This window comes from Falco biarmicus, chromosome 2, assembly GCF_023638135.1.
Source record: "Falco biarmicus isolate bFalBia1 chromosome 2, bFalBia1.pri, whole genome shotgun sequence".
In the NCBI taxonomy this organism is placed as follows: domain Eukaryota; kingdom Metazoa; phylum Chordata; class Aves; order Falconiformes; family Falconidae; genus Falco; species Falco biarmicus.
Window position 1 is genome coordinate 79,607,548 of NC_079289.1, and position 16,433 is coordinate 79,623,980.

Genomic DNA, 16,433 nt, shown 5'->3' on the forward strand with positions numbered 1-16,433 from the left:
GAGATACTGAATTGTTTTTCCCCATTTCCAGATTACTGGTGCATTACAGCCCTTGAATGCCTCTGTGCACCATATCCAGAGCAACCGTGCAGAAGTATATGCTGGGACAGTGGCCTCCCAGGTTCTCATCGGACTGTACCAGCCAGCTCCGCTAGCAGAGGTTTCTTCTTCTCTGAAGGACATTGTGAAGCGCACATATGAAGTGATTGACACAGAAGTGCAAGGTTACTTGTTATAATCCTGTCACGGGGGGAAGCTTTTTTAGGGGGTTCATCCCTCTTCACTTGGGATTTCATCTATATGACTATAGAACTAATTTGCTTTCAAAAATACCGTAGCAGACCTTGTAAACTTTCCAAATATGGCCCTAACGTTTCCATTATAGATGGAGAGGGTTGTAGTAAATAATTATTTTGCAGTGAATAGTTTGGAGGGGGATACTCCCAATTCCTCAACTAAATTTTCTTTCTCCTAATATCATAGCCCATCTTCAGATGAAAAAGCAAAGGTGTCCGTATTTGTAGCACAATCATTGGTTGTATTAAACAGGCTCATAAAAAGAGTGTTTTGTTGGGAAGCAGATATACTGTTTGTATAGAAATGTGTTACTTGCATGAAACAAGTCATATTTGTAGCCTATTAGCCTAATAATTACTATATTGTATTACTACTTTATTTTAAAATATTAGTGAAATATTTAAATATATTTGGTTTAAATTATTTTAATCGACTTAGTACTGTGTAGTTATCTGAACATTTTCACTCACGAAATGCATCCATAAACACCACTGTCATTTACTTCTTATTCTGTGTTTACATTTGAAAACTCAGTCCAACTTTCAGTGAAATCACTGGGTAAATCTTGCTCCTGCTGCTGACATCTCTTAGCTTTGGATGACATCCTGCAACCGTAAGCAGGAGCTGCCACCAACTGTCCTCTTATTCCAAAGAGTTGGAGTAAAAAGCGATCGGGTTATAACTGTTTCGGGGAAGGGCAGTGCTCTGATTTCATTGCACCCAGATACATCCAGAGTTACTTCAGCAGAGTTACTGCAGATTTACACTGCATTTATCGTATCCAGAGCCTGGTCTACATACACGTTGCAAATCAAGCTTGATGCTTTTATCAATACCTGTACAAGGTGTGTTTCTCTTCTTAGATGTCAATGAATGTTCCTATGCTGAATTCAATGCTTGTCCTGAGAAAAACACCTGTGTGAATCTGGAGGGTTATTACCGCTGTAACCCTCAGCGTGAACAGGCAGATGTCATCCCTCACCAGCTGAGTCGAAGAATGGAAGGTAAGAAATGCAGGTCTCACCTTGGGAAATACTGAGAAAGTTTCTGCAGGCCTTTGTGGTCCATTGCAGACATCACCTGCAAGACAAAGATTTCTGGAGCATGCAGTGCCCCTTCTCCTGCTGTTGGGAGAAGACACCACGTAAGCCAGCTGTTAGCTATTTCTGATCAAAATGCAGTTTATTTGTATCACATTTCCTTGCTGTTTCTCCTGTCTCACCCTCAGCTGTCCTCAGTCACCTGCCAAAACCTCTAGTGTCAGACCCTGACCGCTTCTCAGAGCAAAATCTTTGTCAGTACAGCTCCCCAGCCTTCTGGGAAAATACAATTAATGACACTATTTGTACACAGTGCCTCCTTCCCGTTCTGATTGCGTGACTGCAGCTAGGACTCGGTGGTTGTATAATCCCACCCTGAGCTGCTACACTGTCTCTGAGTCTTCTGCTGGAGGCAGCTGGAGTTTGGCACCAGGGGAAGTAATACTTGGTGGTACCAGTTCAGCAGAACATAGAGGCATGTACTTACAGCCCACAGCCATCAATGGGCCTGCTAATAAGCTTTAAGTTAATGAGATAAATAAGTGCTTGCACATTTAATGCTTTAGTTAGAAAACAATTTCACAATCCTTTAATCTCAAAAATTAAGATAATGTATTACTTTATGCTTTTATGATATGATAATACATTTATTTTAATTTCTATTTATATTACTTCTATTACCGCTTTTCAGCTGCAGAAAGCATGAACGGTATTATTTTGGGTTTTCTTTGTTAGGAATACTTTAACTCTTCAATAATATTATTTCTCTTCTAGGCATGGCAGCATCTACTCCAAGTTCAGCATTAGAACCCATTAACACTAGCAATAGCTCCCTGTCTAAAAGTAATTCAAGCCTCTTGTCCATAACTAACAAATCTGCAGATGCTGGATGCTGTGAGTAACCTTGGATTTGAATGAATCTTGTCTTGCTTTTAATTCAGCCACTCTTTGATCCTTTTTTCCTGGGGCTAGTTGAGTTACAAGAGGGTTTTCACAAAGGCTGGTAGTGAATCTCCACCTATGAAAATGGAAAGACAGACACTTCCCTAGCAGGACTTTCAGATCAGGAGCTGTGGTGCTGAGTGACCACTGCAGAAGCCCCACTGTTATCCCCATGGCTACTGAAGGGAGCTGGCCTTCTGGCAGTACAGGTGGCTGCACTGGGCTTCTTGAGCCACTTGTGCCTGGTGAGCCATTCAAGTGCAAATCCCATCACGGGGCTTGTGCTGGATAATCCTCCAGCATGGGCAGCATGCCGGAGAGGGCTGGTGTGGGGCCAGTACCACTCACTTGCTCTGGACCCAGCTGCATGCCCCAGACTTGTCCTGGAACAAGGTAGGGGAGGTTCTGTTACTGACCACAGGAGCTCCTCCTGGTCACACCACTGGGATGCGGGTCTCTTGCTTTCGAGTCCGTGAAGGTGCTGGGGGGGGAACATGAGTCAAGGAGGCTGGCCACAGCTACCCTACACTGGACGCAGTCTTTGTGAATACTGTCCCTGCTACGCATTATAGCTGTCTGAGGGACCACAGTGGGAGCAGCCCCCGGTAGGTTTGTCTCTGTATGGGTGACTTCAGCCCTTTCAGGCAAGATTTATCACAATCCATCTAACAACATTCTGTTCCTCTTGTGGGAGGAAATATCTTTGGAGTAGTTCTTTGCCTAGTTCAGAGAGACAGGCTGCATTTTCTTGATCCTTCATCTGCAACTTCTGATCCGAGCTGCAGCCGGGGGAATTAAACTGAAGGCCCTGTAGTGCAGGGGTGGTGTGGCTTTGGGGGTGTTTGACAGCCACCTAGCTCAGAGTCCTGGAAACAATTGTTTTCTATTGAAACAATTTAAGAAAGCAAGCTTTTCCTCAGGTTAACCCTTAGCATGAAAGAATTGAAGTTGTGGCAGCAGCATACCATGGTCTCTAGGTTAGCGTGGGGGTTGATGTTCATCCCACCTGACCCCAGCTGTCTACAGGAGAGGTGTCTAGTCTGGGCTCTCTCTCTCTAGTTGGTGGAGGCAGACTGGCTTTGCTGGAGGGCAATTAATCCTATTAATCCCATTTAGACACCTCCTCCTCCTTTAAGGAGAGGAATCATCTCTGAAGAATCCTGCCTTTTCCCATTGGCATGACAATGATTGCACTGGATTAGAGTGGCATAAATAGGTGAAACACTTCCCACCATTTATCCTCCAGCCTCTGTAAACTGGGGGCTGTGGGTTTTTTCCAGGCATAAATCAAGGCAGCCTTTTCCTGAAGAGGTGCATTTTGATGATTGAAATGACAAGAGGCGAAGCTGCTGTCAGTGTATGCAGAGTACGCACATCCACTACTGCAAACTTGTTCCTGTTGCGTGAACCTGTAGCTCACTGGCTGATTATTAGTGTTACTAGAGATTCAACACAAATACGTACAGTAAAAAGAAATAAAAAGCATAAACACCAAATTAATTACTTTCATGGGATAGTTAATGTGTGAAGGGACCTGGTAGTGTCAAAGGGGCAGATGCTGTCCTGACATAATGTAAAGAGGAGCTTCCCCTGTTGATTGTCAAAGTGCTTATCTATAATGGATTTAGGATAGCACAATACTTTAAAGGTGAAATGTTCCTTTTTCTGTGACCATTCTTCCTGGGACTGCAATAGATCCCTCTGCACTTACAAACCACCGAATCTTCAGTGTTACCAGCAACAGTTTTGAAATGTCCTGGCATGTCACTTCTACTCTGAACCATACTTTCCAAGTCCAAGTGTTCAAGGGTAAAGAGATTGTACAAAACCTGAAGACAGAGGAAATGAAAATGAATGTGTCTCAACTGGAAGCAGGTGTGATGTATTCAGTAGAGATCAGCTATGAAACCTGTGGAAAAACCAGCACCTCTCATCAAAATGTTAAAACAGGTAAATAGTCACTTTAAAATATATATACATTCTCTCTCTCTCCCTGCACTCCCCCATCCCCTTGCAGTTCAACGATGATCCATTCTGTCCTTGCCAAACTCCATTTCCCAACCCCTTTAGCACTTCTTCTCTTCTCTACCCCAGCATTTACGCAACCTGGACTATCAGGCAGCAGAACTCCGGCTTTAGTTCATAAAGTAGTGCTGGACCTGACTCGCTATTACAGATACCAGGATAAACTTTAATACTTTTTTATTTTTTTGTGCCTACCACTGCATTCTGCTGCCACCCATCTCCCATCAGGTCCCATTTTTCCTGGTTGATGGCCATGGCCAGTGAGAAATCCAGTCAGCTCATTTGTCAAGGGTTCAGCTGAGCTAACAAGAGTGCACAGAGGAAGGCCAGATTCAGCTAATATTTGAGAGTGACCAAGATTAAAGGGAATAACAAAGGCTGTGTAAGGAAGCCAGCAGAGTACCTGCATAATGTTGTTCAATTAGCTAGTGATGCTAGCTCCCCGAGTCCCTAGTGTGTTAATCAAACATAATTTTGCTTTTCCTTTACCCTTAAATTATTTCCTAAACGCTCATGCAAATAAATAAATAAATATCTCCCCATTTTCTCAGCAAAGCAGGCAGTGAACCATCTAATACTGGCCACAGTGAGAATGCTGCTGTTTATGTTTATCCATAAGAGCCTTCGCTTTGATCAGATGAGGGATGACTCTAGGTTAGGGCAGAAGAAAATTACTCCCTTTGTAGAGGGTAAGTAGGAGGTCTAGTGGTTATGGAAACAGAGGGCTGAACTTCAGAGTATGAAGTTGAAGCCCTTGAGAAAAAGAAAAGTTTTCCAAAGATCAGTCCAAAGAGTAACAGCTTCAGATTGTTTATACAGGTTAAAGTGGTTATAAATTCCTTGGCTCTTGGATTTGGCTTATGTTCTCTGTGTGTTATCTGTCAGGGTTTACCAGGCAGAGAAGTGGCATGCACTGTTTTTTGTTATTGTTTTCAGTTTAAGAATATATTTACTATCCATGCTACCAAGATGAGGAAAAAACCAGTAATTCTAAGTGGTGGGCCAAAGTTGAGTTCACAGGCAATTCAACCCTGGGTGTAACAGAAATGCAGGAGTTACATAGGGTCAGGTCCACAGGGATATGTGTATACCCAGTTCTCGTGCAGTTGCAGTTAGGCACCTAAATATCTTTATGGACCTGATGTAAGTGTATCTCCTCTATGTATAGCAAGCTTGTAGTGGAATATTTGCTTTATTTTCTTGGTTTAATACCAAACTCTCTCGACCTTTCCCCCCCTTCTCCTTCCATCATCTCAGATTTTGGTTTGGGTTCATCAATTTTGACTGAATCCTTTCTTCTTCTGCTTTGTCAGTGTGTGTTTTAATATTGTATTTTTAATATAAAAATAATATTTAAATATTGTGTCCTATAGAGGCCAAGTTATTTGGTGTTACTATGAGGATTCTCAACTACAACTTCACTGATGATTTCCATAATGCCAGCAGCTCAGCATATAAGGAATTTTCAAGACTATTGCTTACAGAGGTAATGCTAGAATATCTGTAGGTAATACATTTTTTTCCAGTTTGGAATTTATTTAATGTAATAGAGGATTTTATGCCTGGCTGAAATATCCCTTGAAAATCACACTATTTCCTGTGACCTTTCTTTATAACTAAAACAAAATTCAACTGACTAGACAGATCAAGCCCTTGGCTTTATTAGCAATTGAGCCAATGAGAGTTTTCCCTTACCGAAGAGTAAAGGAACTAAAAATGCAGGCATGCAACAGGGACTCCTTTCCCTGGATCTTTAGTTAGGCAATAAACACACACTAAATTGACTTGAGGCTTTTTAATGGATTGTTGAAATGACGCTGCTGACATTCATTTCAGTGCTGTCTCCTCAATAAATGTCTGACTGCTGTCAAAGCTCATTCTTCTTTAAGGAAGAGTGACCGTGTCAGGCTTTCTTCTGCAGCCCCATTCATTGCATGCACACATATAGCCACTGTCCATGTTCAGGTGTAAACAACCGTAAACGAAACTTGAGTTATGAAGCCTATTACCAGCTCTCAGCTTCCCAGGCAGGGGGGACATTTCAGACACAGCAATCTCTTGCAGTTTTGCTGTAGACAGCAGGGCCCGTAGAGAGCACTTGGGATCTCCATCCAAACCGACACTTTCCCAAAACAAAGGGTGATTCATAAACATATGTGAATATAAATTTGATGCGAAAAACCAGTAATGGAATTATACTTTCAAAGACAGCACGGAAGAGCGATTTGCTCATGAGAAATTGCAAGCTGAAGTTCCTGACATGGTTTTATTTCCCATAGCTTCAAATTGTTCACTGTTGTTGTGCAGGAAGATTTTTGTGAGTGAACCTTCTCTGAGACTATTGCAGACCTAATTGGCATCATGGGGTTAGGAGGGAAAAGAAGCGTTGCCCATCTGCGTGCTTCTGCCTCCTTGGGTATTTGGGAGCGCAACATACCCCTCTCACTTCTCTCTCTTTCGCGCCTCTCCACCCTGATGTGAGCTTAGACCAGTTAAACAGCTTGTTTGTAGGAATTTTTGGAGCAAACTTTGTCTGAATGGGAACAAAGCTGTGTTGATCTGTGGCTCTGCATTGCATGCTCAAAGGTGTGCTTTGAGGTGTATGTAGGAACAAAAGGCAAGGAGATGCCTTCTAGAGATGTAAGATAAAACTTCCAACTCCTGCACAGCTCAAATATTGCCAGCAGTATGACAGTTTTAATGTTGAAAGTAACACCATTTGTTCAACTGATGTGTTTACTTACTGGTTTGGTAATCAACCATGATGTAATTGTGATATTCCCTTGAAGCTGGGGCTGTCTTAAACACATTTTCGTGACGTTATCCACCCCCATTTTTCTTGTCTCTCATCCTGAGATTTCTTTATCATTGGTCTTGGCTGCAGGCTGGACTTGGACTGGTTAGTTTCAAATACTCCCTGGCAGCTAAAGCTATGCCCATACCGGTAAATGAAACATTTCCTGAACCATTCTCTGGCATGAACACCAACTGCCACAAACCAGCCTGCATCCATGCAGTTGCGTCTTCCAAAGCACGATGGTCACATACAGATTGCCTGTTGGGGCTGGCCCCTGGCCAGCGCATGGTGTCCCAACTCTGCCTGGGGACTGTCGGGGGACTGCTAGTTGGTAGTAGTCAAAATCAAGCCAGAGCCGGCTCCAGTGACAGTGGAGATGACCAAGTTCCAGTGTCTGGGAGTGCAGAGGTAAGCATATAGAAAGCTTGGGATGAAAAGCTTGTGTGACATACAGAGCTAACGTCAAGGGTCTGATGCATGCAGACTTACCATGCCAATTCAGCTCTGATGCAGGAAAACAGGGGCAGAAGGAATTTTACTCCCCTTGAGTCGAAATGGAATTTCGTTTGTAAGACCAGTGATCAGATGGGTACCATTTTCAAGGGTACCTAGGTGCACCAAGGAGATTCACACTCCTCTGTGCCTCAGTAAGCTCTGAAAAGTAAGATTTCTGAAACACCTTGAAACTTTTTTTTTTACATTTTCTATGTTGTGCATACACACATTTTTAAAATGGTACCACCATAGTTCAGTTTTAAAAGGAGATGTTCCTGTTGGGTTCCTAATTGTTGATGTTTCTCTCCCTTCTTTCAGCTTGAAAATTCATTTCCACCCAACATTTCTGCTTTATACAAATCTGGGAAGCTGAAAGTGCAGACTGAATCACTGCAAGCTGGAAGCGTCTTTGCGAGGGTCAGAATCACTGTGCGGGACGCCGAGTTCCCAGCTGATGCCTCTACATTTGCCCCAGTGCTTTCCTACCTGCACAATGGCTCTGTGCTGTTGGTGGATCAGCAAAACACTGTAGTAGAAGGTAATTTTTATTGTTATTATTTTTTCAAACAAGAAAACAGGGTCTGTATTTTGATCACTCATGGTATCACCAGCATTCTTCATGGAAAATACTTTATAGAGAGACAACATATGTGGTTTGTTGGAGGGAAAACTGTGATGTGAGAACTCCTCCATGGGTTTTTATCCATAAGTTCAGAAGGGTCAGATGAAGGAACATTGGCTGTGCCCAGGTACCTGCAGACACTGCTTCCTTCCACTGTGTTTAAGAAGGAGAGAAGCCCGTGGTTTCCCTATTAATTTTCTTCTCTCTCCTCTTTGCGAGCAGTTGGAAGTTTGCCATATCTTTCTCACACTGAGTTGCAGATAGGATTACTGTGGAATATTTGTAGCCTTTAGATACACATGCCCGCTACACAGTTTTGTACTTCAGGGCTGTGGGGCTGTATTTGGGCCAGGGTTTAAGAAAAGAAATCTAACATCTTCACTATAGAAATCCAGCCAGAGAAATTCCCAAATGTCCTCTCAATGAACAGGACTAAAGAAGCACGCATGGAATTTATGTTAAACTAGGCATTTGTTTGATCTTCAGTAATCACCATTTTTATCTTCAAAGGGCCAAGTTCTGGCTTCAGCTTTCCCAGCTGGCAGAGCCAGAGTTCAGAAAGCTGCCAAAGCCAGAGTAGCAGAATGGGTTATTCTTCTCTCCCAGTGTATTGAGCCCTTTAGAAGCTTATTTACTGTGATCAGGGAAAACTCCCTTTGGATTTGTAGAGCATGTGGGGGTTCATCAGAACAGGACAAGAAAAAACAAGAAGAGACAAATTGCACCCGAAGCCTACAAATATCACAGTGGTAGCAGATACTGAATTGCAAGGTGCTGATGTCTGCCAAAATACTTTACAAATGCAATTGATCCTGGGACTGAAGGAGTGGGGAGGAAGAAGGCAATAGCTCTGGACTGTTACTTTAATATCAGAAGACCAGATGGCTTCCAGTAGCACCACTCTTAACAAGGAGCACAGTCAACTCCTCCACTCCTCCTTAGGGTAGAGAAAAGGGGGATATTTCTTAGTTCTGCCCAAACAAGCATTTGGTTGACATGAGTTTCCTAAAGTCAAATGTGGAAAACAAGGCGAAGGAATGAAGTACATAAAGGAAAGTTCTGTATAATGGGCTGTTTTTCTTCCTGACCCCTGAGAGCCCTGGAATGGGCCCTTTGACAGTAAACCTGCACAGATCCTCTTACACCAGTGGAGAAACGCAACCTGGATCCTCTGTGGAGCCTGGCCAACAGAAGGCTGTGTGCCTGGTTTAGTGGCAGTGGCAGAGCAAGGAATTCAACTTCAAAAAAGCAAGGGTGAGAAGTCAGAAGGGATAGCACAACTGAAAGGAGTGAGGCAATTGCATGTCTCTTCGAAGATTCAGAAATTGTTAAGCTTACTGCCATGATGAACAGAGACACTAAAATATCTGTCTGTTGTGTGAGGCATGGTAAGAAAAGACAAAGGGACATGTGCTGAGTCAGGTCCAAGATCCATCTAGCACAATATCAAGTCCTCAGTAGCAGCCAGGAGCCAGTTCCTGGAGAAGTGTAATAATACAGCAAGTGTAGATGATGCCTCTCACTAATACTCTCTTAGCCACCGTCTTCAGTTACAGAACTCCTTGAATCCAAAGTGATTTCTTTGGATTTCTCCTCCAGGGTTCTCTGTGAAGTCATGCAAACCTTTAGTATCTGCAACATCATTAGGTAAGGCATTTCACAGACTTTTACCCATTGCATGTACCTCTTACAGGTATAATGGGTAATCATAGTGAACACAAAGGTGTTTTTTTAATAATTTTTGGAATAGGACTGTTCATTGAGGGTTGTGTGTGTGGAAGGTGCTCGCCAAATGTGAAAGGTGAGAGATGCCAAGAGTGCAGAAAGAGAGCACAGAGCACACCTTGGCTGAGATGGAATGGTTATAGAGGAAAAAAGGGCAGTGTGTATGGGTGTCTATGTGCATGAGTGATGTACTAGTGCCAGTGAGCACTAAGACAACATAAATGTTTTGGCCTGATTCATGACTGAATGTGGCCATCAGAGTTGAAGAAATTTGCTTAAAAAGCCATGCTGAGTGATGAGAAAGGAAACCCTCAGAGACAATGGAGCCAGTGAATGTAAGTTATTTGGCAATTAGCATGGGAGCATCTCTCAGATGGTGTTTGAAGCCATGAAGAGTCACAATTACTTCATAGCATAGTAAGTCATTAATGAGAGCACTTTTCATTGCTGTTGCTTTAGTCAGTCCTGCATACTTCTGTATTCCCTCCAAGTGGCTTAGGCTGTAACATAATAGGCAGATGCTGGCCACAGGCACATGAAATTGTCTAATGGAAACAATCACGGATACAACCACTGTCTAATGATGAGGAAAGGAAAAAGAATTGAAATATTAGGTGGAAGAAAGTAAAAGGGGAAGGCTGTCTGCAAGCAAAAAGATGAACACATGTATGCGCATGCACACACCTGCTCCAAGCTTTCTTTTTCTAGAATGGGACTTTGCTTCGGAGAAATAATCACAGTGATTAATCTCTGCATGTTTGCAGAACAAGCACTTAGAATAATGCATTATTCAAAACAATTTTCTAGCCTCTGATCAGAATTACTTGTCCCAAGACACAGTTTCCAGGCTAGTTTTCTGCTCTCCCTCACTTACAGTCCTGAGGCAGTTAAGACGTGCACAAGGGAGTGCACACAGGGAGGGCTCATGTGGGATTCACTGAGATTATTCATGTCCAAAGCATTAACTCAGCCTTTGCATGTTTGATGGAACAGGGCGTGAATGGTAATGTAAGACTCCAGATCTAAATCCCTCAAGAACGAAGAGACTCAGCAATAAAATAGGTCTATAACTCTGTGAAAGAAGCATCTCTGACTGATTCAGAGCAACAGAAATTAAACATAAGGAACACCCTTAGAGCATATTCATGCCTTGATGAACCAGGATCTTTTTTTCTGAGACTACCAGAAAGAGGGTCACAGTGTTACAGTATTACCTTTGAAAAAAAATATTTTATACAAAAAGCTTTTGCCCTTAGCACTTCCTCTGTTAAGAACTGAAGAGTGCTTCTCGTGGGAGTTACTTGTATTTACCTTTTATTTGAAGCAGAAGATTACTTGATTTAAGTGTCTATTTAATATTCTGTCTACAAGGAGCAAGTGATAAAAGACCTGTTCATTACCTGATGTATCTGGAGGTACTGTACACAAAACTTGGTATAATGTATGCTTCTGATATAGCTATAGTACAAACTTACAGTATTTTTACACTTCAAATAATTGTTTAATTCTAAAAAAAAATATTAGAAAAAGTCTTTACCCGGAGAAAGTATTTTTCAAATTACAAGGACAAAAGTTGATTTTTATGTGAGAGACTAACAACACAGATAGTGTTCTGCACTACTCAGAGCTTGGCTGTCAGGTAAATGATGAAAAAGATAGACACATTCATAAATTCAAAAACTGAAGAAAAGACTACTTTATGATTATTTCTAGCTTAATGCAGCCAGAAGGCCATCTATCTGATTGATGTTGTGATTTTGGTCTTACAGACTGGGATGAATGTGCTTCTCCCACCGAGAATGACTGCTCTGTGTTTGCAGAGTGTGTCAATTTGATGGGCTCGTACCTGTGCAGATGCAAGACAACCATGGACACCAATCCATCTCGACCTGGAAGAAACTGTGAGGGTGAGCGAAAGACTGTCATGTAGTTTCCCTTTGCCATAAAAGGCTGGAATAAGTTGTAAATTTTTTTACCTCTGCTTTTATTACAACTTATATAGCCCACAATGTGTATATAGATGCACCTTTGCAGTCTCTGGCTGAAGGACTATATATGATCTGTCTCTGAACATAAAGGTGAAGCTTACATATATCTCCAGATGAAATCCCTCTGAGATCCTCCTTGATTAGCCTAATAACTGACTGCTGAGCAACATGAGGCATAATTTTTTCCTCTTTTGGTATGACTGTGGCTAATTTCCTCCCACTGTAATGATCCATGGCCTGTCAACCAGGAGAAGAGACCAGGGAATCAAATCTGCTTGTTTTTGTAGGCACAAACCAGATTCAACACCATAAAAATCACATATCCTACAATGTGTTAACAACATACCCAAGACCAGTTTCTGTAATGCTGTTATGCATGGCTGAGTGGTCGCAGTCCCATTTTCGGGTCAGACCCTGGTGCCTCCTCATCCAGTTTGAATTCCCATTTCAATGTGTTTGCTGCGTTGCAGGTGAGATTGTGGACACTCTCAGCGAAACGATGGCTCCTGAAATTACAAACAGCACAGAGTTTGCTCCTGAAGAAGTGAGCCCTGCAGGCCCTGCTTCCCCTGCCACCACTAAGATGGTGGCTGCTGTAGGCTCTGAGATGGGCACCACTGTGCACCTCCTTGCTGCACTACCCCTGGGTAACAAGCAAGCACCCCACAGTCATTCTCCCACCAGTGCTCCTCCAACCCCTTGGAGAAAAGACCTTGCACCACAGATGGGCTTCAGCAGGGACAACAGCACCATGGCCACGGGGGTTGCAGCCAGCAAGGAACTGGCCATGAGTGCAGAGTGGCAGGCAGCCGTAAGTCCACCGCAGCAGAGCTCTGTGGCAGAAGCTTCCTCTGGTGCACCACAGCAAACGGCCGCTCCCACAAATACATCCATAGGCACAGCCGGGCAAGAGCAACTCAGTTTGCCATTGCACACAACAGCCTGTGCTACCACCAGAAGTCACACAGATTTTGTTGTGCCTCAAGCCAGCTCTCAAGCTGGCCCTGGTACAGCTCTGCCGGCCATAGGGGATGCTGGCACTCCCCCCCGCAATGCCACTCTCAGAGCACGTGTAGAGATGGGAAGAGACAACGGCTCTTGGTCTGAGAAATACGCTGGTGCCTTGGGGTCACCAGCTTTGCCAGGGGCCTCTCCAGCTCCCAGCCTGACGCCAGGCCCCACCATGAACCACAGTGAGTATACGTTTGGCAGGGACCTGCACTCGTGGTAATTAGGCTGCGTGAGAAGCAAAGCCTCACTCAGGAAAGATGCACAGCTGGAATCGGTGGTCTGGGATGAAGGTGTCTGAAATTAGTTTTTCTATGTCAAAATTATGTTTTTGCAAGAATTGGCACTTTTCCCTAAATCAGCATGTCAAAATAATTTCTTTTTCTGGTAGTTTGACAGATTTATCAATGTTAGGTTTCTTCATCTCAAAACAGATGACGCAAATCTACACAGTGCACTGAGCGTGGCTCATTGAAGCATATGCCGCTTGTCCTTTTGCCACACGTCTGCGTTTCTCCTGCATGCTCTGGCACCAGGGTACAACAGCAGCAGCCACCTGTAGAGTTACCTCAGAGACCTGGGAAGGCAAATGACCTGCCTTCCTATTCCTTTCAGTGTAGGGTGGATTAGGCAAAGCCCTACAAATCCCCTGTGGGGCAGGAGCTGCGTGGAAACCTGGGAGCCACTTTTTCAAGAGCTGTAATTGAGAGTAACTAGGCTGACAGGGAGGGCTTAATCTGTTCGGGTTTGGGCAGATGTGTTGCAGTTAATTAGGTGATTTCTCTGTTGATTGCAGCTGAATCATATTTCAAGGTTAGAGTCAGATTTTGTCTTTTAATTATGGTTTTGTTTGGGATAGGAATGCTGCTGTGTCTGCCCATCACTAAATGTGTTTTTCCTTTAGTGTGTTAATAAGTGATACCTATTTCAGTTTTGTTTCTACTTGTCATTATTCTGCCTCTCATGCCCTCCGCGTCTTTCCGATCCCAAACCACAATCCCCTCTGCTCTTTTCTCTTCCTCTCCCCTATGATCTTCTGTTCCAGGGGGTCTCCACTCATCCAGCCCTACCTCTGGTTCTCCCTCATTCCTTTTTGCCTGCAAAACCTCTTTTTTAGCCATGTAAGGCCAGCTATGCTGCTTCTCCAGCCTCTCTTGTACCACCAGTCCTGATCACCAGTGTCACAGTGTCCACTTCTCCAGTCCTGCTAAGCTCTCTGGGCAGTCATGACGATGCCTCTGTTCAGCTTTTGTGTTCTCTCTTTTTCATGTTGTATTCTTCACTCTGCCTGGCATGAGTGATACCTGGGAACAGAGCCAGACAAATAACTGATTTGGGACCTCAGTGGCCAAAAGGAGGAAGCAAATAATTTTGGACCAAACAACACTGACCTGAACTGAAAAGCTGCATGTACTGCTTTGCTTTGTGTTCCCCCTGCCCCTTTCAATGAAGGGAAGAGTAAAAAAAAGTGCTGTGTTTATTTTTGTTTGTTTTAAATGAAAACAAAAAATGTTATTTTTGTAAAAATATCAGAATAGCTTATTTAAACTGCACCCCCTCCCCCCCCCCGATCGTTTTCTTCCAGCTGGAAAACAAATTGAAAAATTCTACACAAACAAGTTCAGTTTATAAAAACTTGTTTTCTTCGTCTGATGAATCAAATATTCAGTCAAGTGCTTTTGCTGGGACAAGAACAAGAGGAATAAGGGAACATGAGGAAAAGCCACCATACTGGTACCTCACTAACAGGGGCAGGAAATTCAGAGAGCAAAATTCCACGTTCAGTGAAGTTTAATACATAGCTCCTCCCTGTGGCAACATCTCTGGCCTGGAGGGTCAACCTCAGCCAGCTCTTCATAGTCTGTCATGTCTTTTAAATACCAATTCTTTTTTTCCCCCCATTTAAAAACTGTTCAGAACATTTTCCCCTCTCACCATCAGATAACTGAATGTGGTTTATCTCCTAAATACCTATGTTCACATGACAGGACAAGCCATAGCAAAAAGCAAGCCCAAATCCTTTGATCTGATCAGTGGTTGTGAGAGTTCCTTTGGGATCAGAAGTATGCTAGGATAAAGGAAGCCTGCTTTGGTGGCTGGCTTTAAGCAGGCATGACTTCCTCCTCTCCCCTGCAAAGCTTTACTTGATTATTTCTTTTCCTCTAGTACTTGCCCCAGTTCAAAGGATTATTGTTCCCAGCGTGACTAGAACCGACTTTGATGTAACAAGGTCCACGGAGTTTACGCAGAGCCCTGCTTTTCAATTCTTGCTGCTTCAGAGAAAACAACTAACATGGGAGACTAAAACTCAGTATAGGAGTCTGACAGTCTCACAGCTGGAACCCGGTGCCTTATATACTGTTGAAATCAGGACGTCTGTAGGGAGGAAAGCAAGCTGGTACACCAGAAAGTAAAAACTGGTAACTTGATTCAGAAACAATTTTAAACTGAATCCTTAGCCAGATGATAGAGTTCTTGGTGAAGACTTTGGTGAAGACTACCCTATATTCATATAAAACATTGAAACTTTAGGTCTTGTTATGCGAGGAGTTAGGAAGGCAGTGTGAAGACAGTGGCCTGGCAAGGGTCATGGTATTGGGTGATAGCAGTCAGCTTGCCCGGCTGGCCACTAAAAGGATACTAGGGGTGTGAATCATATCTTGAGAAGCAATTTCTCTCCTGCTTGTGATCACTTTCGGTGCCTGTAGCAGCAATGCCAAACCCAGTGATGTTGAGAAATAACCTAAAACATTTGAAACCGCCTTAATGTGATTCAGCAAATACAGCTCCAGGAAGCACTCGCCCTGCTGGGGTTCGCTTGGCAGTGTTAGGTTAATGGCTGGACTGGATCGTAAGGGTCTTTTCCAACCTAAATGATTCTATGGTTCTGTGATTCTGTCTTGTCTTTTAATAGTTGTCTAAAATGTAGGCGTCTGATCTCAGGCAGCTGTCTAGCCTTCCTCTGAAGGTGGAGAGAGTACCTTGGTGCTGCAATGATTTGCTCTCTGGAGGGACTGGTGTCTCCATGTTGCATGTAGAGGGAGCTGGGAGAGCTATTCAGGTGACTGAACATAGCCATAGAGCAGCATTTCAGATGCCACATAGCATCCAAGACAGAGCTGGCTGATGTAAGACCTACAGCAGGTTGGTGCCCTTCTTGAGAGTCATCTGGAGGTCAGAGAGGGCAGACTAAGGTGTTGGATGGCTACGTTTAGGCATTTAGGGTTTTGGCTACATTTCAGAGGGCTGGCCTTCTGCTGTTATGAGTTGATGCATACCCTGTGTGGTGAGGCATGACAGTGACTGTCACACACTTGTTTATGGACTACAGTCCATGGGACATGCATTTAAATTGTCTTTTTCTTACTTTGCAGCTGTCCAGAAACTTAGCGGCAGAGTACGGATAACAAACATGAAATACTCTCCACGCTTTAGCAATACAAGCAGTGAGGAATACCAAACCTTTGCACAGCTCTTTGTTGACGAAGTAAGTA

The 16,433-nt window shown here is 43.4% G+C and overlaps 1 protein-coding gene across 1 annotated transcript in view; it reads left to right on the top strand.

Moving 5' to 3' along the window:
• Positions 1 to 16,433, top strand: part of UMODL1 (uromodulin like 1) — a 66,155-nt gene that overhangs the window by 25,599 nt on the left and 24,123 nt on the right. Inside the window, exons 6-14 of the mRNA XM_056329097.1 lie at positions 32 to 224; positions 1,161 to 1,301; positions 2,112 to 2,231; positions 3,975 to 4,229; positions 5,678 to 5,790; positions 7,915 to 8,134; positions 11,713 to 11,850; positions 12,402 to 13,124; positions 16,314 to 16,426. Coding sequence (XP_056185072.1) covers positions 32 to 224; positions 1,161 to 1,301; positions 2,112 to 2,231; positions 3,975 to 4,229; positions 5,678 to 5,790; positions 7,915 to 8,134; positions 11,713 to 11,850; positions 12,402 to 13,124; positions 16,314 to 16,426 — 2,016 coding nt within the window. The remainder of the gene's footprint in view (positions 1 to 31; positions 225 to 1,160; positions 1,302 to 2,111; positions 2,232 to 3,974; positions 4,230 to 5,677; positions 5,791 to 7,914; positions 8,135 to 11,712; positions 11,851 to 12,401; positions 13,125 to 16,313; positions 16,427 to 16,433) is intronic.